We start from the raw sequence: 23,317 nt of genomic DNA on the forward strand, positions 1-23,317 counted from the left end.
GTGACGTCAATAACTTCCCGCAAATCTGTGAAACTAAAAGTAACAGCCTGTTTTGAAAATGTAAGGAGTAGAAAGCACAGATAATTGCTTTAAAATGTAGGGAGTAAAAGTAAAAATGTGTCAGGACAAAAATACTCAAGTAAAGTAGAGATACCCGAATAGTCTACCTATGTACAGTAACGAAGTATTTGTCCCTGCTGTCTTTTTGTCAGAGGCACAACTGACACTCGTCTCCACCCACTCCACCCTGACTTGATGCCAGCAAAATCATGTATCTTCACTACCTTTCCTTGGAGCTTAACTGTTATTATAGAGCTTTTGCTTTGCCTTTCTGCCCCCGCATTGGAGCATTTTCACCACACGGCATATGATCCGTGTGTTGACCCTGCAGCTAAAAAAAGAAGAAGTTTGATATTGCAAAGTCATGATCTTTCCGGTTTTGGTTTCTATTGTTCAAACAGAAGCAATGCCCAGACTGAGGGGGGCAGCAGTGCGTCCTCGATGTGTGTCTATTCTGTCGGAACCACAGCGAGGAAGAAATGCGTCAGAGCACTTTTCGACTGTGGAAATGGCGCTCTGCGTTGTTGGAGCCTGAAGTCAGAGGATCCTTTCGTGCTTGTTTGTCAGGTGAATCTCCTAGAGGGCTATCGGTAGGAGAGGTACTTTAAAAAGCAACGGATTATGACAGAGGAAGAAAGGAATCGAGATAATTATAAAGGGAAACGAACCAATTGTGGCTCTGATATAGCCATCAACATTCTCGCACAGGTAGTGTAAACGTTGGTAGCAAAAGCTAGCGGCACATTGCCTCACGTTTTCCAGGTCAGCTTGGAAAGATGTAATCGGGCCAGCTCGGCTCACTAAATGAGTTTATGCCGAGTAAATCCCCACACAGATTCACAATGCGGGCGTCACTTGTGTTAAATAGAAACTAACTCTGCTGCGGTGCTGCCAGAAGCTACAAGCTAACTGCGCTGTCTGGCGTTACGTTTTAACTGAAGCTAAACCACCAAAAGGACATCAGTCCACCTATATACTCAGATTGAAGTAAAACAAGACTCGTCGCTGACAGAGCTGTGTTTTTGCTAAGATGTCAACAATGATAAATGCCAGTTATAGTTATTAGCTGGGGTGGAAAAAACAAACATACCGCAAGTTAGACGCACACTGCTAGCACAAAGTTAGCTGCGTTAGCGAAAGTATTGCTGTACCTCGGGCTAGTTTAGCTAGCCACCCTTACTTTACCTTCGACTAGTGGTTAAAACGTGATGGTTTTAGTTTCAGTCACCGCTGTAGTTGACTTGTTGTAGCACAGACCTGATAGTCTACATGAAATGGCAACAACTTCCAAATAGTTAGTTATGCAGATGGCTAACCTTAGAGTTAGCTTTCTTAACTTTAAGGGTGAAATTGAATAAACTGTAATCCTGCATAACCTTGCAAGCTAACTCGGTAACCTGCTAATGCAAGTGTATCAAGGCTACTACTTATTGTCCAGCACTAGATAACACTTGCATTGTTTCATTTATCTTTTTAATTTTATCACCATTGTGCGTTACTTAGCAATGTAAACAAATGTTTTGATACCATGTAGACGCTAACGAGCCAGACAACATGTGGTTTATGGAGCTATATAATGTTTTTATGTTGTCTCACATTTTTCATCATCGCTATATGTACATGTTCTGTCTTGTAGAAAGTTGAAAATGTTAGAAATGCATATAGGTGTCACACAGACTTGACAAATGTTGACACACGTGATCGCTATATGTTTGTTTGTTGAACCCATACGTGCTTTTCAATAGTGTTTTGTTGTTCTAAAAACATTTGCCTCCGACAGAGAATATATATTTATTATTTTGTAAATGTTATATCTGTGTGTTCAAACTCATGCCCTGGCATGTGGCTGCTGGACTACAGGCTTGTTGCGCGGGAGTTCACTTGAATCCAACGTGTTTCCTTATGTGGCCACAGGGGGCGGTATTGGGTACTATTGTGCAAACTAAACGTAACAGACGAATTTTTGTCAGCACTGTATACACAACAGAGTAACGCAGATAATGCTATCTTAGTGGAGCACTAGTGCAATGACGGGGCCAGTCGACGGCATATACATGAGCGTACTTGTGTTAGTCATGGTAATAACATGAACTAAACATTAAAAAAAATCTGACACGAGTAAAGTTTTAGGAGTGGTCTGCCCTATGTAGAGGAAATTGGAGTATACAGCTTTTGAACCACAAAATAAAATGACCTTGAAATCTCTAGTTTACAGTGCTGTTGATGTAGACCTGTGAATTTACATGTTTTGGTAGTGTCAGTTATTATGAACAGGGGGGGAAAAGGCCACTTGAGCAGGTTGGCTACTCTATTATTGTAATAGCGCTTTACTTCTCATCTCACTGTGAGAAGAATGTGCTAACAGATGTGCAGCTGTATGCCACGAGTTGTGGATTGGAAAGCAAGCCCATTCTCAGCCCCAGCTGTCCAAAGGTTTGCTGACAGCATATTTCCTGACAACTGGGGGGGGCGCAGGCAGTGTTTTGAAAGAAAGACCTCTTTTGTGTAGAAACCTGGTCAAGCACATAAACCCCAAAGTAGTTTTAGGGATTAGTAAGGGTTCAGGAGGACTTTTTTAATTTGTTTTAATTTGTGTTTACTTAATGAGCGAATAGCTTGGCTAGGGTAATATGGAAGGAGGGAAATAGATGTTTTTGACTATTGACAGGGTTTTTACTGGCTCAGAATGCGCCTGTGGGAGATGAATACATACAAATCAAGCCTGAGTTTGTTTCCTTATTTGACATAAATATGTGCATTTTATTTCTGACCCCTTTGATAAATAAAATGTCTGTCTTTTTTGTGTAAATTCAACCCAAATTAACAAAATTGGTTTTGTAATTTTCCTTTTGGCTCTGCCCATTTTGTAAGCTGCCCCCCCAAAAAATCTAATAATAGTTTTATCATATTTGGCCAAAAGATTGGGTGAAATGTAAATAAAATAATCTTTTTAACATTTATTTATTTCCTTTTTATTTTTATGCAGTGAACAATGCATGACCTGACTGCACAAGTCACCAGCAGCTTGCTGCCTTTCTCAGGAGTGACTGTAGACGCTCTGGGGGAAGATGAGATTACGCTAGATTCTGTTCTTCATGGGAGGTTTACCGTTGGTAAGAATATTTCATTATTATTTTAAGCATTTAACAGCCTTTTTTTCTTCTCTCTTATTTGTAATAGCAAATAAAGGATATGAAATACAATACCATCATCGTCATATGAAAACATGTTATATAATGAACTATTGAAACTATATCACCCGGTGGGAAAAGAATCACTAAATAATACATGAAAATAAATCTGATGAGCTACTTGGTTTATGACAGTCTGACATCAAGAAAAACATTTTTTTTTCTTTTTGTCCAAGTCACTGCTTAATCTGCATGTTTAGGACATGTGGTGTATATTGTCTGACCTTTGACTTTGACACACTTTACTATTGGATGGATTTTTGGTTTGAAAAGAATTTCAGCATGTTCTTGCAAACAAATAAAAGAGCAGATAAGTTATGAATGGAAGCGCAAATGGTAACTCATCTTTCCAGGCTTCCATCCATGAACCAACTTTCACTTTGCAGGACAATAAGAATTTCAAGAACTTGCAACATCATAAAATAAAGGCAGACAGCGATCCAGATGTTAAAGCTGATTGTTTCTTAAATATAAAAATCCATTCATACACACACATAGGTTTTCATTTCTTTTGTTGTTTTTAGTATTTTTTTTGTTAATTATTTTGCTTCACATAATTCTTTTACCGTGTAAATAAGTTACTGATGTTGCAACATCGGGTAATTAAAAGGGAGGAAGAAAATCACCTCAAAATCAGACATACCAAAAGCCTTTTTAAAAATGTTTATTTTTTTGTAGTAATTTCCTGCTTTATCATCACAAGGCTAGCTTTCAGCTTAAACTGCACAATGACCTGCAGCTTTTAACTTTTCTGTCCTTGTCTGTGTATGTAGGTCGCAGCGGGTTGGCCTGGCTGGCCTGTGGACCCCATTTGGAGGTGGTCCATGCAGTGACAGGAGAACGGCTGTCTGCATACTGCTTCAGTGGCGGAGGGGAGCACCCACCCAATGTCCTTGCCGCCAGAGACTTCAGCTGGCTGAAACGGTTCGGGCTTTATTTCATGATTTATTTGGCTCATTTGGATGTGGATGTAATCAGTGAAAGTTCACTATGAAGTGCATACATAATAAAAATAATGACAGTGCAAATGTTAAGTCCTCTGCTGGTTAATTTTAACAGGTCTGGTTTGCTGGTTGGCTTGGAGGAAACAGAAGGCAGCGTGCTGTGTCTTTATGACTTGGGACTGTCAAGAGTGGTGAAGGCTGTTGTCATACCAGGCAGAGTGGGTTGACCATAGTTTTTACTATTTTAACATTTAGACTCAAGTTTCTAGAACTTTAGTTAACGTGAACATTTTCTGTTTTTCTTTTCTAAAACTCTCTTGCATCTAGATCACAGCTATTGAGCCATTAGTGAATTATGGCGGAGCAAGCACGTCAACACAACACCTTCACCAGGGTTTGCGCTGGTTCTTTGGAATTGCGGCCGTAGTAACGGATCTCGGTCACGTACTCCTTGTGGACCTCTGTCTCGATGATCTTTCCTGCAACCAGAGTGAACTTGATGCTTCAGGTGAGAAGTTTCAACGAGGAAGTGACGTGTACTATGCTTTCATACTTTTGTGGATGTCTGTACTTTCTGTTCCCATTTCACCTTTTCATTGTATGCAAACATATTCTGGTAACTAAAGATTGTCCTTTTTTTTTCTTAAAGAATCTCTCCCTTTATATTTATTCTGTTTGCAGACCTGCAGGTAGTGACTAAATCTCCTGCAGAAATCCCCAAGCTAAGAGAAGTCAGCACAAGAGAGGGCAGACATCTTTGTCTCCAGCTGAATGGACCCAGTGGAGTTGGAGCCACAGCTCTGCAGTACATCTCTAGGACCAACCACCTGGCAGTAGGATTTTCAGATGGATACTTACAGCTGTGGAACATGAAGACTTTAAAGAAAGAGTGAGTGCTAGTATTTCTTCCGACTTCTATCCGTAGACTTTGTGTAAAAGATGTGTTTATTTTGCAAGTTGTAGTTCCCACTAGAGTCAAAACAGTAAGAATAGCATGTTTAGCATATATATATATATATATATATATTTATATTTGCATTTGCCTTTCTTCCATTGTTTATTGCAGATACCACTCACAGTTAGAGGGTGGCAGGGTGCCTGTATATGCCTTCACTTTCCAGGAGCCAGAGAACGACCCCAGGAACTGCTGCTACCTCTGGGCGATCCAGTCTTCGCAGGATCTGTAAGTTTTGCCTTTAACTCTGCTTTAGTTTACAAACAAGTATTTTTAAGAACTGCTTCCAGCCAGACTGTGTGTGTGCATTTGTTTGTTTGTGTTTATTTCAAGTTCTTATTTTCCTCTGCATCCTTTTACTCCCACACAGTGAGGGAGACGTGGTCACCCTGCGCTTGCTTCAGTTGGCCTTCAGTGAAAGAAAGTGTTTAACTTCTGGAAAGATCCTCTATGAGGTCTGTATTGCATATAAGAAATAAATGTATATTGATTTCAAATAGTGAATCCTATACTGGGCAGATCCCAGCAAATGCACAGTGTATTCCTCATACTAACTATTAATAACTGTTACATCCTTTTTTAAAACATTTTTTTTATCTTACACTCACACAGGGTCTCGAGTATTGTGAGGAACGTTACAGTCAGGATTTAAGTGGCACGGCTTTCCCTCTCCGGGCACAGGCCACAAACACCCGCCTCCTGAGCTGCCAGACTATTGAGAAATTCAGACCTCATCCTGACAGGGACGACAGCATGAATGAAGGTATTTAAAAGCACTGAACCCTTCTTTACACAGCGTATCTAAACTTTATCGTCTTTATTACTTTCTTCAATCACTTCACACCACACTTTTCATCTATCCTCTGTTCTTTCCCTTTCCAGTTGCATCTCCAGACACCAGTGTGTCCATCTTTACCTGGCAAGTCAAGGCCTACGGCCAAGGAAGTCTGTCTACCTACATCGGGGTTTTTGACATCAACCGCTGGTACCACGCACAAATGCCAGACTCTTTAAGGTACAATGGAAAGTGATTTCAAAACATTTGTTGTGTTTTCATTTTTTTATTTTATGCATGTTTTAGTTTAGTATATTAATGTAATGCATTTTTGTACTCGTTGTTTTATGGCAGAACGGGAGAGTCTCTGCAGATGTGTCCATACCTTGCTGCTTGGTCTCTGGATCCAGTGGTGCAGATGGTATCTCCACATGTCTTCCTAGATGTGGTGGTACATGAGCGCAGCCTGAGCAGGGGCCTTCCCTTCACTTGCCCTCCACCAGAACAGTACTTTAACCCCACCACTTATAACTTTGGTAGGTTTAACACAACACATGCACCACAGCCTTGGCTTGGAAACATGCAAAAATGTAAGCTTGTATTAGCCTCTAAAATGCTTCTTTTTGAATTATAATATGACAAATGAGTTTGGTTTGCTTTTCTCCCTCTCTCTTCTTCCTTTCTTCCATTTCAGATGCTACTTGTTTGCTCAACTCTGGAATTGTGCACTTAACATGCTCTGGGTATCAGAAAGAGGCAAGTTTCTTGTTGTTCACCTCATCATTGTTTTGGGTTTTTTTTGTTGGTGTTGTTTGTTTTCTTTCTCTCTCTCTTAAATATATAGGCATACATTGAAGTTAAACTTATTTTAAACCCACAATCATTTCATTTTTGTCATTAAAACCAGACCCTGGGTTTTTTGAAGAAAGCTGCTCCTTGTTCCAGTGACACCATCTCCACTAGCTACTCTCACTGCCTTATGTCCGGCCTACTTTCATCCCGTCTGGCTGACACCCAGCCATCCAGCCTGTCTCAGGTACATGCAGACTTGTGAGCGTCACGTGGACCCCACTTTTTTACTTCCTCTTTTTGTATAGATTATTTGAAAAAAGATTTTCTTAAAAATTTACAAGTGAAATATTCTTTTTTTTTTTTTTTTTTATTCGTTTGTATTCTCATCTTTGTTCTTCAGGAAGAGCAGCTTGATGCCATCTTGTCTACAGCGGTGGAGACTAGTTCCTTGGGACTGATAACTGGTTGCATTAAGCAGTGGACTGCAGAAGGTACAACTAAAAATAAGATTTATTTAAACTGCTCATGTCACCCAGTTTCACGGCATACATGATAGTTATTCACAAAGATACATTTACCTGTTGCATACTTGTATGTTCTATTAAATCTGTGCTAAACTCTTCTCTGTACAAATTGTAACCACCTATATTGATGTTAACGCCTCCAAATTCTCTTCTCCTTCAACAGAACAACCAGGCTCTGCATTGAATCTGCGCTACATCCTGGATTGGGCCTGGAACAAAGTAGTTCAGACCAAGGAGGAACTGGATGGCATCTGTATGGTTTTTTTTTTTTTTTGTTTGTTTGTTTGTTTGTTTGTTTTTGTTTTTTAAACATGTTCTATTAAATTAGAAAGTTACTTTTACAAACCGGATGTTTAACTACATTTCAAAAGTTTCTCAACCTTCAATGTGTACTAGTGATAAACTAAAACTATATGTGTATAAATCTTCTCCATTCCCTTTAATACATTTGAATAGATTTGAATTCATATGTTTGCATAACCCATCTGTGCAGCACCTTTCATTAGATACCGGTACATGTTTGCTCTATTCCTTGTCAGAATTTTACATTATTTGTGAATGAATATTTATTTATTTATTTACATTCCTGTGCTTGTGTTTGCAAATGTATTTTTAATAGATCCATTTATGTGATCCTCTGCAGGTTCACCGCTGTTTGACAGCTCATCTAACTTCACAGACCCTCAGACCATGCAGCTGCTGCAGCACACTCAAAGACTGCTGAGTAACCTCAGTGCCATTTTCCACTGTCTGCTCAGTGAAGCTCAGGAGCTCACACAAAAAGGTGCCCTGTCCACACAGTTGCATGTACAACTTTTATATTTTGCTGTCGTGTTGTTGAAACTGCTTTAACTGACACGTCAACACATATTGGTACTTATTGGTACTTTTAAGTTGTAATGCGATATCCTTTGATTAGTTTTGTTTAGAAAGCTTTTATGAAGTTTAGCCATTTGTGTATTTTGATTGGTTAGCTCTTCTGGCCGAAGGTCCAATGAGCACTGTACCTTAAAAGTCTCCATCCAGCCACAAGAATTACTACTCCTCCTGGAGTGTTGATCAGATTTTAGTGAATCTTTGACTTTGTCCATGACTACAGGTCCATATCTAGAGTAGAATAACTAAAAGTAGAATAACTGCTGCCGTAGTGTGGTCAACAACCTTATTTAATGGACTGCAAAAAATGCCTGCAGTTCTTTTTATTGATTTATCAAAGCCTTTTGACACACAGTTGTGGTTTTGGTGTAGGGAGATTATTTTGTCCCGAGTGTGACCTGCATTTGTGATCCAAGGAAGAGAATGGATGGATGGGATTTTGATTTTCATTAGATTGTGAAATAGAGCCAAACAGTGATGACAACAACATATACAACACTTTCTTTTCATACCTTACACTTTGTAATAAACTATGATTTGTCATGGATCGTGAGCTCCTTTGTCACTAACATTCATTTATGTTCTTGTTTCAGGTCTGGTGGGTTTAATGAACAAGAATATGGTGTCCAGTCTCATCTCCAAGTATGCTCAGGTGGTCCTTTGGTTCTGTCGTACTGGCTTGCTCCCTGAGGGTTCAGGTAAAGTGATGCTGTCATACGTAATCTGAAAATGTATCAAATGAAACCCCTATGAAAAAATGGAAAAGCATATATTTTTCAAGAGAAACACATTTAAGACCAATTAACAACGTGTCACTAAATAAGTGAATATAATAAATGTGAGAGCACTTAAAAAAACGACTGGTTTTGTTTATTTCTGCAAAGAAACATGTCCGTTATAACTAACCCCTGGTTATTTAAGCAAACAAGGAGGACTAGGTTCTTGGAGTAACTAGTCCACATGTCTTCATTAGTTTGTTTATTTGAACTTTATTTTCAAATTATTTGCAACGACTAGAAAATTATTGCTGTATTTATTTAAAAAATGTTTCTCCTTACTTTACTAGATGATGATGCTCTTCAGATTTCCAGGCCTTTCTATACTCACTCGGTCATCAGCAACTATTACACCATACGCAGGGAGGAGCTGACCAGGCTGGCCAAGTGAGTAACAAAAGGAGTTTGGGTGTACATGCATTAAAATCTAGGCCTCCTTTATAACAAACGCAAACGTCTATGAGATGTGCCCGTTCCAGGTTTACGAGTTGTCTCCTGTTTTCCTTTGATTATGCTGACCACCTGCTGTTTTCTCAGGGGCAAGTGGTGCGCAGACTGCCTGATGATCGACGGTTTAGTTGGCCAGTGTGGCGAACGCTTGACGAACCTGTGGAAAAGGGATGAAGGTGGAACGGGGCAATACCCACCACCTACGCTGCATGTAAGAATTTAAATCTATATTTTACTTTATTCATTTTATTTTTAAACAAACAATACTTATTATTTAATATGCTTTTATAATTTTTAAGATTCTCAATTGTGTGATTTGCAGGCCTTGCTTGACATATATCTGCTGGACAACATTGATGAGGCTGCAAAACATGCGATTGTATCCTTCAACTCATACTGTCTGTTTACAGAATCATATATCTTCAGCATGTATGCATTTTAACACTATATACACAACTGTTAGATTGTTAGTGATTATTTTTAGACCATTAACTTCAGTCAACTTCAGTAAATATTAACACAGATGACCATCTTAAGCACTAATTTGAACTAGCAAAACAGGCTATCATCATTTGTTTATTTCACTCATGTATTCAAACATTTTCACTTTATAGAGTGAGATGGTGAAAACGCTGTTCATATTTTCATATCTTTATTCTTATGCTTTGTATGCTACACATTCATTGTATATCCTCCTGAGAACTGAAGGAAAAAAGTATCTTTCAGTTTAATTTTTATTGTTCACTGCAGAGGACAAAATGAATTGGTCGGGTCTCAGGAGGATATGACAAAGTAATGAATTATAGGCACTGTTATGCTGCTGTTTAAACACTTATTTACAGTTAGACAATACATTCCAGTGACCCTAAAGTGGCAATGCACTAAAAATGTATTTACAAACAACAACATACACATAACATAGACCTAATGTTGCAGTTAATTTTGATTTTAATTTTATTCCAAATAATATATATAGTTTCTAAGGATTTGAGCGATTTATAAAAATAGTTCCCAGTGGCTATATTGACGTTGATAATCCTGCTATCCCAGGTAGTTTATATGGTATATTTCATCAGCACATCTAGAAATTGGGGGAACGGACACACGCTGTGATCATTATAGTGAGATTTTAACTTGATTCCTTTTGCTTGTATGAGCCTTGACCTGTTGTTCCAGGTGATTTACCTCTTGTTAGATGTCATGTACTCCTTCCCCAATAAGGACGGCGCATCAGTGGAGTCTTTCCCCACAGCTTTTGCTATCCCTATTGGACTCATTAAACTAGTACAAGGCCTATGGCTCCTGGACCATCATGACCATCAGGTAAAAGCATTGATTGGAAACCATTATTATGCATCGTAAGCAATAGAAAAGAATGGGTTTGCGTGCTGCGTCCTATGTGAAAAGGCCTTTGCTAACTCAGAGACATGTGCATGTATAATCAGACCTCATGATGTGACAGGTTTTTTTTATGTTTATCCTTCAGTAAGTGTAATGTTAATTCCTTCGTTTTTTCCTCATCAGAGTTCGTTTGAGCTTCTTTTGCACCCAGCCGCTTCTCAGTTTCACTTTGAGTGGCAGCATGAGCGCGTTCTGCAAGCGCTGATGTGCCAGGGCCAACAGTCAGTGGCTCTACGATACTTCCATGTCACAAAACCTGCGGTTTCCAACACTTCACAGGCCAAGCTTTGCCTGTCTGTGCTGTTGCACAACAGGTACGTTTAATGCATTAAAGTATTTATTAATTCTTTTAATCTCTTTACAAGTATGCAGCAGCTGCTTGATCTTCATTAACCAATCTGTTTGCCCTCCCGCCAGGTGTCTCATAGAAGCATGGTACCTCCTCCGGCAGCACTCTAATCGCCTCAACATGACTGAGCTGCTCGGTTTCCTGTATGAAAGCTGCCAGGAGTTGGGCCTCATCAAGGAGCTGCTCAAGCTGCCCCTGGGCCTCAATGAACAGGTAGAGAGATGGTGAAAGCACTGATAAAAAGTTGGTTGTGAGATTTCTGATTTGTTTTCTTATTTATTTATTTTTAATTACATTGTAATTGTTTCACCTTTGTATTTTTAAATTATTGCTTAAATCCCTGGTTATTGGTTTGTGTTTTAGGAATGTTTGGAGAAGTTTCTCCAGGGGACAGGTGGTCTCCAGAACAGAGAACTACTGATGGTTCACTACCTTCAGCAAGCAAACTACATCCCTGCTCTGCAGCTCAACCACACCCTGAGAATGAACTTAGTGGTATGTTTGACATATAGAAGCTAATAAAATGGAAATGGTAGAAATTCTGTGACTATTAGATTTATATAGAAATAAGCTTTTTCTAACCATGTTCTCTTGTTTGTGCTTTTGTTTTTTAATCATAGAACGAACGAGACCCAAAGCTTAAAGAACGATCCAACACCAGGAACACCATCCTGGATCTGTATGGCAAAGTTTTGCCGAGAGTTCAGAGGAAACTGGCAATGGAGAGAGCTAAGCCCTACCAACATCCCAACACCATCCACAGAGAAGGTAATGAGACGCTTCATGTTTGTAGCAGTTCACCTCAGTGGAAACCTGTTTTCACAGGACTGTGTTGAAGCATTTACAGAGTATCATAATAATCCCGAAGAGGGTTATTCAGCAAATGCACAATGTTTTTTCTTTCTCTGTCCCAGTGTCCCGGCCACAGCCACTGTCAACCATCACCAAACACACTGCTAAAGAGAAGGTAATGTCCAGGGCTGGTTTTATCAACAATGTCCTGAGCAAGATTGAAGAAGTGTGGTTAGGCAAAGGAGCTACACCACAGTGCTCTCCTGCTAACAGGTCAATATAAAATACTAAAATTGCATCTTGAAATTAACTTTTTAAAAAAAAAAATAATTTGCATTTTGATTTATTTAATTTGCTTATTGCAAATTGTTGCCTGGTCATTTTTTCCAGCCCCAGGGCAGCTGAGGTTCCTAGCTCTAGCCCTAAGCCATCCTCCATTGGCCTTCCTGAACCATTCCTTGGAACTCCAATCACCATGACCTCCAAACGAAAGTCAAGGTACATCAGTGAAACTGAATCGTATAATACGGATTTTACCGATCATGAGGGGGAAACGTTGATATTACCGTATTTCCACGGACTACAAAGCGCACCTGAATATTAGCCGCACAAGCTAAAATCAGGGGAAAATCCTGTTTTGTACATACATTAGCCGCACCTGACCAAAAGCCGCAGGTGTTTCAATACTGACTTATCATATGTAAGAGAATATGCACAAAGCGAATTGTCAGGAAAGAGATGGCTGTTTGGAGACACACCCCTTTTATTAATATTTTGAAAATCAAGTTATGGGTACATATTTGCACATGTGCTGTGCTTCATAAATGAGTAACAAATGTAGTACATAACAGTAACCTACAGCACACCAGAAAAATAGATTCAGACTACCTTTTAGGCTCAGGTGCAGTGACACGGCTTTAACAAGAAGAAAAGTCAGTCATTCACCACCATCTTCCTGCGCACTAAAACCACCAAAGTCCTCTTCTCCAGTGTCGGAAACGAACAGGCTCAGGATGGCTTCGTCATCCACTCTCAGCTTCTTTCCTTCGTTGTCACTTTCAAAACCAAAGATAATCCTCATTGTCATTGTCAGTCGAACACCCTCTGAAGGGCCGTGGCGGTGTCCTCCTCTTCATCATGCAGCAGTCCAGCCCTTCGAAATCCGTTGGTGATCGTGGATGTTTGCACACTTTTCCACGCTGTCAGAATCCACCGGTAGAGTTGAGCACAACTTGCTTTTCGCAAGTTTATCGCCGCTCGTCATCCACGACTCCCGCTGAACACATAGCGCTACTTTGAAGTTTGTTTTTCGCGCTACTTGTACGGCACTATGTTGCCTGGCGGATGGACATGTGACCAACATACCACTCTTGAACCCCGATCCTTCCGCCAGGCAACGTAGTGCCGTACAACAGCGGAACAAACAAAACAAATCGTCTTACGATATCACAAAAATCATGGACAATCTATAGAAAAGCCGCACCTGACTAAAAGCCGCAGGGTTCAAAGCTTGTGCAAAAAGTAGCGGCTTATAGCCCGACAATTACGGTAACTTGACGTGTTTGTCCATCTGACACAAAGCTGTCTTTCTAATTTATTTTTTCATTTCTTATTTTATAAAGATGTTAATATTAAAATATGTTGTATAAATATTAAAATATCTGGTTATTGTACTCCACGTAATGTTAAATTTTGGTAAGACAGTATCCTAAATTCATGTTTGTGTTCCTCCTCCCAGGCTGATCGATTTGGTGGTTCATCCTTCCTGTCAAACACCTCGGCCTCTTCTCAGCCCTCCCAGACCTCCCAGTGCCTGGGTTTCACCCAAGAGTGTTAGCAAAGCACCTGAACTCTGTTTGCTGCAAACACCTCAGGTTGTCAAGGTCAGTAGATGAATTTAGAATTGCTTGTTGTTATGTAGTCCAGGATTACAGTATTCATATTTTCTATGCTTTTTGTGATATTTAATAGTTTATGATAATACTGTGGAGTATCTTTAGTATTTTGTTACTCACACTTTTCATGTGTTTTCCTCGTCAGCGAGCCCGGGCCTTGGCTGCTTCTGGCCCAGTCTTCTCAGCCTTCGCTCCCCAGTCCATCCTGCGCAGCAGCCTGAGGCCCACACCCGTTGCCACGCCTTCTGCTTCACCAGGTCGCTCTATTACACCTCCTATCCGCAGCAAAGAGAACCGTATCACCTTTATTGAAGAGTCAGAATCCCCAGAAGTTGAGAAGGGCATCCGATGGACTAATGGGGTAAGAAAAAAAAGGCACACGTGGAACACACAGAACCTCTTTTTTCCATTTGTGAGGTTGCAGCTAATTTTAGCTGAGCATGTTAATAGGGGAACCACCTGGCTCCTTTTTTTTTTTTTTTTTAATTATCTTAAACAAGAAAAAAAAAACTAATTGTGCATTATGATGGTCTAATAAATAAACTGTGTCTTCCAATCATCTCTGTTTTTTCTGTAGATGGCAGCAGACAGTGAGATTAGTCGGCTGACCAGAAGCTCGGCACTGTCCAAGGCCACACGTAAGACCTGGTCATTACAGCCTGCTGAAGAGGAAGAAGATGGAGATGAGGAAGGGGAACAACCACATGTAAAGTTCTTGCCTTCAGAAGGTGGAATTCCCTCACAGCTGAAACGCTCCGAGAGCGAGTTATCCTCCGCCCTTGAAGGCGCTGCAGAACAAAAACAATCGGATGCAACACAAACACATCTTAGTTTTAACCTTGACACCAGCACAACATCTGTTCGGTCAACAGACACCACTCTAGAGTATTTTGATGCTCCTCTTTCAATAAACAATGAGGAAAAGGATGGACATGTCAGTACAGAGAAAGATGATGATGATGATGTAGTGACGGTGAATGTTAAATTCTTGGCTGAAAAAGAACCCGCGGCAACAGCCGAGGTAATGGCCTCACCAGCAACTGAGCAAACCCTTCCTCTGACGTCAGAGGATTCAGAAAAGGAAGAAGATGACGTAAGGGAAGAAAATACACCAGAGGATGTGATGGAAGTTGATCTTGACCAGGAGGCTAAAACTGAGGAAGAAATTCAGTCTAATAAAGAAGATGATCTGGACGTTGAGTCAAGCACCAAGCAAGATGCTGCCATTGTTGACCAAAATGAGACATCTATTCATCTTCAAGGTAATTTATTCTTATTTGTTTTTATAGTTTGTTTTTTCAGAACTGATTTTTGGAGCAGGTTGCACTGCACCGAAATCCAAAATCATGATTTTGAAAATACGTTTGGCAGTACTTCTCTCAAACATTGCTTGACAAAACATGTATTCTACTAGATCGTGACCAGGGAACTGACAGCGCAGACTCTAGCACTGACGCTGAATCTCAAGATCTCCCAGTTAGAGACGAGGGCCGGGATGTCCAATCAGAGGCCACAGAGTTCAGCGAGCATGCTGAACCTCCTGGAGTAACTGAAACGACAAGTGAAGAGGCAGATCTGGAACAATCAACAGGTCCACATTTCAACTTATTAATCTATATTGTAACTGATAAAGTTAAACGATTTTACCACATTAGATTAGACTATAAGGATTCGCGATACTCGAGGTGGTAAAAGGTGTGAAGAAAGTCTTCTAAAAATTGTTGAAGACATACTAATTACTTTTATCTGTTGGTTTCAAATTAAAATTACTTCAGATTCCAGATTTTTATTATATTGAATAATGATTTTTTTTCTTGGGCAACTACATGGTAATGATGGTGATTACTGTCTTTTTGTGTTGTTTCTTTAAAGTTTAATAAAGTTGCTGTTTTTCCTTCCATCAGATCTGACAGAGTTTGTTCAGAGGCATCTGTTTGGTAGTGATCTGTCTCCTCCACTCACCCGCTCAGCAATCCACAATACATCACAGAACCAGCCTTCCTTCAACAGGTAAACATAAAAAAAAAACAAGAGAAACAAGAGAGTCGTTTAAACTCATAGCTACGAAGGAGTATTTAGGGTCACATTAAGAAAAGAAATATTATTGATCATGTTGAGAATAAAGTCAAAATTCTGAGAATTAAAATTGCTATACGCTCTGAGTTAGTGAAATCGTACTTCAGAATCGGTTTTAGTGACAAGGAAGGAAATGATGTCTCTTTTAGCACATTAACACAGCAGGGTGATCAGTAGTGGCGCAACGGATCAAAAATCTCACGGTTCGGATCGGATTACGGTTTTAAGTCACGGATCGGATCAATTTTCGGATCAGCAAAAAAAGAAAAAGACAAAATTTGAACATTTACTTATTAACTTATTTAAGTATATTTTTCCTATTAAAACGTTCAACTCAAGACTCATTCCACGGAATTATATAAAATCAAATTAAGGTGCAGTATAGGGCAGGGCTTTGTATCTACCACTCCGCTGTGATATAATGAGTGGTCACGGTCACGTGGCTTTCCGTTGACCTGGAGGTCCACCCATTTGTAGTTGTGCAACAGAAGATGCCTGGGACAGTTCAGCCATAACTTTAAACTTTTCCTGCTCATACATGCCTGGGTACGATCTTGTCACTGAAGTGGACGCGCAACGGGATATCATAGCATGGCTCAAGCACGTTCATCATAGTTTAAACCCCTTGTTTTGTACAAGGGAATACGGTCTCCCGTCTGCAGCTAAACACCCCAGTAGCTTTTGTAATAGCTTTAGCCCGGTCGGAGTGGGCAGCAAAGGGCTGCTTAAGTGCCGCAAACTCCTCTGCTCCTCCACTTGGACCGCTAGCGCTGGCCATAACGATCGCTTGACAGACTGACCACGCGCACCATACACATACTTTTTTTTTTTTTCTTCTTTTTCGAATCTTCGGATCACGTGCGTACCAAACCGTGGAGTGGGATCGGTTCGGATTATGGATCAACCGTGATCCGTTGCACCACTAGTGATCAGTATAAGGACGCTGAAAAGATGGTGCAGTCGGAAAAACACAAACTTGCAAGAGTGGGTTGGTAATGGACAGTTGTGAGGTTAGCGACTGTTAGACCCTTGTGCAATTAAGAGGATGTATGTTGTATCACAAGACGGCTGATCAATTTGTTTCACTAAATGCTCTAAACAAACAATTTTGTAGAGGATGTAGCAAACGTGGCAGTTTGCACATTTCAGCTTTATTCTCAAAATGATCAATGATATATTTTTTTCTTGATGTGGCCCTTATACACCTCCGTACATAACCCATAAGGATACGATACAATAAAGATTAACTGTAAAACCGATCATACTAGATTTTTAGTCGTTGGTTCAAACATTCAGTTCTGTGTTTTTTACCAGAGGAGAAGGAAATGTTTTTAGGAACATAACTTGTTTCATTTGCTTAAGTACTGAATTGTTGTTTTGGTGCCAGGACCAAAGCTGTAGTTTATCCAGGTTTTGAGAATTAAATCTTGACTGTTCTAAAGGAACAAGAATGATCACAATCTGTTTACCAGTCGGTGTACTGCTAGCATGAGTTTGTTTCACAGTAGGATGTTATGTAACTCGGTCTTGTTGTTTTCAAGAAGTTAAAAATGGCTCTTGTTCTCACTCTCTCTCAGTGAGCCTTTAGGTAAAGATGAAGAGGAGACGCAGGCCGATGCTGAAGCTCCCCCGATGTTTACCACCCAAAAGTCTGCTGCTTCTGTAACCTCCTCAGAGCCAACTGGCACCGATTCCCACTGTGAGGAAAACTGTACACGCATTTCACATCAACAGTGGTGCTATTAATATTACAGTGCTGTTTTACAAATTTCTTCTCTGCTTCTGTTTAATATCTCATAGCTGTTGTGAGCGTCAACGACAGTGAAGACCTTTCTAGCTCTGGGTCTGAAGACGAGGAGGATGAAGATGAGGAGGAAGTGTCAGACCAAGAAGATGAGGAGGAGGAAGAGGAAGAAGAAGATTCTGGTAGTGAGGTGGAGATCATTGAGGAGGTCCCGGGTACTGACAAGCTGCCATCCCTCCAACCCAGTCCATCCTTTGTACAGCAGAGCCACACACACTTCTTGCAAACACAAGCGGAGCAGGAGGCTGCTGTGTTGTCTCTGATCACCCCAAATGCAGAGATGAAGGTAACAAATGTAGGCCTGAAGGGTTTTGTGTGTCGTGTAGTAGATGGTATACAATCTGAGCAAGTGGAAATTCATTTGATTATTTTAAAAATGTAGTCATGTGTAAATATTTAGACACATTTGCGACTTTTTCATTTGAGGATTTTTTTTTCATTTTCGTCAGACAGAACAAAATGTTTGAATACGTCTTGTTTGTTTTTTAATTTTGTACTTAAAATCTTTCATAAAAACTCACTTTCTGTGTTTGCTTATTTATAGATGGTAGATGAGGACATAGAGGGTGAAGTGGTTATGGTGAGACTTGGGGCAGATGATGGAATGATGGATCCAGATGAAGCGGTAGAGCAAGGATTGCCATACATGGAGCTCAAACCTTCTACCACCCTTTTGGTACCCGTGGAGCTCGTGGAGGGACAGCACGGCCTGGTTGATGGAGCTCAGATGGATCTTCCTGAGCTTCGTCCAACTGTTGTGGCTGATGAAAGTCACGGCAGTTTCTCCTTGATGTTGGATGTGGATGAGGATGGAGATAAAGGGATAGGCATACTACCTATGGAGAATAATTTGCAATCGTGTGACCCTTCGATTCAGTATCAGGTTATGGATGCTAATGAAATTCTGGCCAAACCTGAGGTTATTCTTTTGAGCACAGAGGACCAGGATACCACCCAGTGTGAAGAAGCCTCACAAGAAGAGATTGAAATGGTTGATGGGAACTATATAGATGGCACAGAAATTGTTCAACTCCAAGCTGACTTTGAAACTGAATCTACTGAAGCAAACCAAGAGTCAGATGATGCTAAAAAGCAGAAGGCTGCAGAGTTGGTAATGTTGACTGAAGACCATGAGTCTGCTGCTGTTTCAGTCTCTGTCCCAGCTACATTGGAAGAATGTCTTGCAGCCGTGGAATCTCTGGCACAGGTAGAAGCTGCTGATGTAGCAGTGGAAGCAAAGGACAAACACCATCCTGCTGAGGAGCGGGAAGAGCCTGAGGAGAATGGCACTAGTGCAGAAACGGAGCCTATCACGGAAGAAGAGGAGCTGCAGGACCGCAAATCATCAATGGAGGCAGACGAGGAAAAAGATGAAGAAATTAAAACGGAGAAGGAAACGCAGCAGATAGGTGAGGGAAGCACGAGAACAGATGAAAGTGTTGAAGAGAAACCTGTAAAGCAGGCTTTGAGCTTAAACAGTGAGCTGGATGAAGAGCCTGTACAAGAGCCTACTACCTCTCAGAGGAAGAAGACTCCTTCCACTCCAACACGGAGGATGACGAGGGGGAGGATGGTAACTTTTATCTCTCCTCTGTCAGAGGAAGCAAATGAGCCAGAGGACGACAGGGAAATGGAGGACACAAAAACAAGCACTCTGGTCCCTGCGTCACCGAGTCGTACACCTAGGAAAGGTAAACAGGCTAAAGAAACCAAAGTCCCAGCCAGCACACCTCGAAGAAGTACCCGCAAAACACAGCCAGAGCTTCCAAAAGAAGAGGACGAAGAGGTTGAGGTCATGGATAACAATACTTCAGTTGCGTCAACCTCCAAGGCATCGTCTCCATCCAGACGTTCGCAGAGGGTGGCTGCAACAAGGACCAGTCAAAGGACTCAAAGTGGCAGTGAGGTGTCTACAGCCACAGATGATGAAGTCAAACACGAGGAGGAAGTTACCGTAATAAAACCAAGTCGACGAACAAGCTCAAAGATTCCAACCCCATCCAAACACGCAGCATCTCAGGTAAAGACTCCGAGGAGGTCCAGCCGAAGGATTACGAGTAGCACTGAAGTGGTGGCGACGCCGCTTGAGATCGTGAAAGAAGAACACGAACAGGATGAGGTGTTTGCCTCTCCTGTAAGACGGAGCTCCAGAAGGACAAAGACGGAAGCATCAGAGACTTTGTCCACTGTGCTGGAGAAAGTAGAAGACAAAGAAGAGCAGCTTCCTAGCCCTGGCCGGACAACTCGACACTCAAGCCAGATTAGCCTAACTGTATATCCACAGGTAAGAATTCAGAAAGCTGTCTATAATCTGTAAAACTGATATGCTGAACCTTGTAGATTATATTTATTTAACACCAGGACTACAAAACTGCACAGATTATGTTTGCAGATAGGCTGCTCAAGTATGATCTTAATATTTGAAGCATATTTCATGAAATGCTTTTATTTTCATTTTTGATTTTCACCTCTAGTTATCATGCATGCCTTTTTATATATATATTTTTTCATATTACATGTTGCAATCCCAATCCATCCATCGTTCATTTTTTACATTTAACATTTCCAGGTGAAACTGGTTCCTGTGTCGCTTTCTAAGAGTCCAGAAAAGACACAAGGAGAGACGACTGCTGAAAACGCAACAGAGACAGGAGATTTACACGAGCCCGAACCGCCCAGAAGTGCGAGTCGAACCAACTCCCGTCGCCCCACTAGAAGCAAACTTTGGGACCACCCAGAGGAAGATCTTCCCCTTTTGAACTCACCGTTGGAGGTGGACTCTAAGACTCCTGTTGCTGATGCCCTTATCAAGAGACTTAAAGATGAGGAAGAGAAGCAGGAAGGTATGAATTTAACTTAAAATATGGCTGTGTGGGAGAAGAAAAGAACAGTCGGTGTGAAGCTGTATGTACCAACGAGTTCAAATTAGTGAAGATTACAAAGAGACTGAATTTATTCTACTGCATGCTGGTTTAACTTGTATGATGTGCATGTAGAATTCAAAATGTGTTGATCTAAAAGTGTAACCTCTTAAACAGATGATGCCATGGTTAAGAAGGCGCTGAGAACAAGCAAGAGGAATAAAAAGTCATCAGTGGAGCAGGTTCACTCCCCGGGGAAAGACTGGCTGGTCCCACAACCTGAGGATGATGAATCCAGTCCAGGCGAGAATTCATTCATCTATTCCCCCTCGCGAAGACGAACAAGAGGTGAGCCGAGTATCAGTTTCTTCATATTTATTTATTTTGCTGTAAATGGTTGTAACCCTTTGTTGTGTCTGTGTCAGCCCGAAGAGCAGATTCCTCTGAACAACGTGAGGCGCCCGTCACTCGCAGCAGAGTCAAAGTGCAGGTAGGAACTTCAACTTTGTTCACACTTGATTTCTTTTTCTATCCTAAAGATAACGAATCTCTTTTTTTTTTTTTTTCTCTCTCTCTCTTTGCATTTGTTTATTTTGTTTTTATATATCTCCCCCGTCATAGTTATTCTATCAGTTATGAGCCTTTGAACCAGGATGTTGGACGCAGCCCACACAAGAGTTTAAACCACTGCTCTACAGAAGCTAGATAACTAAGGGTTGTAACAGAAGTACTGATGAATGAAATGAAAGCTCTTTTGAAGATGCCATTTTTCTCTTTTTTCCAGGATGAAATGTCTTCAGAACATAATGTAGAAGTCGAGAGAGACGCAGGCGCTACTAAAAGCAGCAAAACAAACAAGCGAACTGCCAAGTAAGAAACTACATCCTACACCGAAACACGGGCAAAAATACAGCGTCATAAAATGAAAGTAAACTATAGATGGATATATCTAGATATCTGTCATAGATAGAGACAGAGAGATATATAGATATAGAGAGATAGATCTAGATAGGTGCAGGAAATGCCACATATATATAAAGTAATGTTCATAAATAGTAAATAGAGGCTGAGGTTTCCTGTTACAAGTCTGTACTGTGGTGGTGTTAATGACCGAGTTAGCAAAACAAGTAAAAATACTTGCATACACAGGTCACCAAGAAGGAAAATTTATTATTATTATTATAAATTATTTAATTTATATTCATATGTATGTCAGTTGTATCTGTGTATTTTTCTATTTTGTTTATTTAACATCTATATCAGAATCAGAATACTTTATTGATCCCTAGGGGAAATAATTTTTTGTTACAGTGCTCCATTATAAACAAACATTAACAAAGACAGACAATACACTAACTAAGAATAGCACAGTATATACAGGCATATATATACATAAAAGTCACATATTAACAAAGAAAATGTGCAAGAAGGGTGTAGCTGTTGCAGTAAACAGTGTGTTAAGTGGATGAGTTGCACAGGGAGATGGCCACAGGCAGGAATGATTTCCTGTGTCTTTCAGTGGTGCTTTTCGGTAATCTGAGTCTTGGCATTAATACGGATTATACATCACATTGGCAGGTTTTATTTTAACTGAAATTTCCATCCCCCCAGATCCAAAGCTGTCGCAACGCCGCTTCCCTTTGCAGAAGTCGAACTGATCTCGCCTCTGCCCAGTCCAGTCGATTCGATGCCACGAGCACCGAGGAGGGTTAAAGAGGGAGAGGAACCGACCACCAGCAGGAACCTTCGACGTAAACGTGTCTTGGACACAGTTTTTACAAAACCTGTCACGCGGAGGAAGAAACTATAGGAAGGTTTGCGGCGGTTTTTAACCAGTGAACCTCAGACGGCTGCATGGACATTTCAACCACCTCAGCTGTGAGCTGTCAAATAAAAATGTATGCCCGAACTCGAGACAGTCGCATTTCCTCAAAAGCCTCACAGCGCTGCAGATTCAAGATTGACTTCCCTGTTGGGAGGAAATCAAAAAAGCAATGCAGGCAGAAAAATCTATTTTTGGGACAAGGCACGCTGGTGGTTAGCAGCGTGTGAGAGACTATATTTTTGGAGTTTACATGTACTTCTTTAACTTGATTTCATTCGCTTTTACGTCTGTGGCCATTTTGTGCTCGATGTTCTGCTGCAGCCCTCGGCCTGATTCTCTCCACGCAGAATGACTCAAGGGAAAGCAATCATTGTGGATTTTTAAAGACTCCCATTAATACAACCAGAGACTGAAACGAACTTGCCTGTGATTTAAAGAGGTTTTATTTACATTCTTTTAAAATTTGTTGTTGTTTTACTTTTAAAAGTTCAAGGCCTGCTGTTTTTTCTATTTAAGAAGAAAAGCAACCAACCCAGTGGAGATACATTTCTACTGCTAAATTTGTATATAGTATTTTGGTTTTTTTGCTATGTTCCAAATAAAGTTAATAAATAAATAATAAACAGTTATGTTGATTCTGAATTTTTAAGTGTCTCTTGAATGCATTTGGTCATCTAATCATACTGCCTATGCCCTAGTCTTAAATTAAACTTGATTTAAGAGATATTCTGTGAAGGACAGCACTGTTAGCACGTTTGGACTGTAAAATGTTATGGGGTGTTGTATATCGTCTAAAACACAAAACAAACTTGCACAACGGTTTGCTTATGTAAAACTTGATTTGGGACATGTTAATAGGTTTGATTAAATTCATCGTAATCAACATCTGACACATAGGCTATTTTCTGATGAATGTAGTAGAATGTCTTATTTTTGATGACTGCTCTTTGATAAATATGGCAAAGCTTGAA

The 23,317-nt window shown here is 40.5% G+C and overlaps 1 protein-coding gene across 3 annotated transcripts; it reads left to right on the forward strand.

The window, feature by feature from the left end:
• Positions 1 to 480: 480 nt before the first annotated feature.
• ahctf1 (AT hook containing transcription factor 1) lies at positions 481 to 23,317 on the forward strand. Of its 3 annotated transcripts, none has more exons than XM_080884336.1 (40): positions 481 to 627; positions 3,047 to 3,173; positions 4,025 to 4,175; positions 4,311 to 4,413; positions 4,523 to 4,703; positions 4,877 to 5,084; positions 5,262 to 5,378; positions 5,521 to 5,605; positions 5,763 to 5,913; positions 6,033 to 6,165; positions 6,280 to 6,461; positions 6,620 to 6,681; positions 6,833 to 6,961; positions 7,118 to 7,208; positions 7,405 to 7,494; positions 7,885 to 8,025; positions 8,711 to 8,815; positions 9,184 to 9,280; positions 9,431 to 9,554; positions 9,666 to 9,722; positions 10,520 to 10,666; positions 10,868 to 11,058; positions 11,162 to 11,306; positions 11,457 to 11,588; positions 11,714 to 11,861; positions 12,008 to 12,158; positions 12,276 to 12,383; positions 13,624 to 13,768; positions 13,926 to 14,141; positions 14,358 to 15,042; positions 15,195 to 15,371; positions 15,685 to 15,790; positions 17,434 to 17,555; positions 17,657 to 17,946; positions 18,205 to 19,944; positions 20,230 to 20,503; positions 20,699 to 20,869; positions 20,947 to 21,011; positions 21,306 to 21,391; positions 22,133 to 23,317. In XM_080884336.1, exons 2-40 carry the CDS (start codon positions 3,053 to 3,055, stop codon positions 22,329 to 22,331), a joined length of 7,626 nt encoding a protein of 2,541 aa, XP_080740462.1. In that variant the 5' UTR covers positions 481 to 627; positions 3,047 to 3,052; the 3' UTR covers positions 22,332 to 23,317. The 3 variants fall into 3 exon arrangements, with proteins under 3 accessions (XP_080740462.1, XP_080740463.1, XP_080740461.1); XM_080884337.1 differs by having other exon boundaries at positions 545 to 659; XM_080884335.1 differs by having other exon boundaries at positions 552 to 768.

This window comes from Rhamphochromis sp. 'chilingali', assembly GCF_963969265.1.
Source record: "Rhamphochromis sp. 'chilingali' genome assembly, chromosome: 6".
Taxonomy (NCBI): domain Eukaryota; kingdom Metazoa; phylum Chordata; class Actinopteri; order Cichliformes; family Cichlidae; genus Rhamphochromis; species Rhamphochromis sp. 'chilingali'.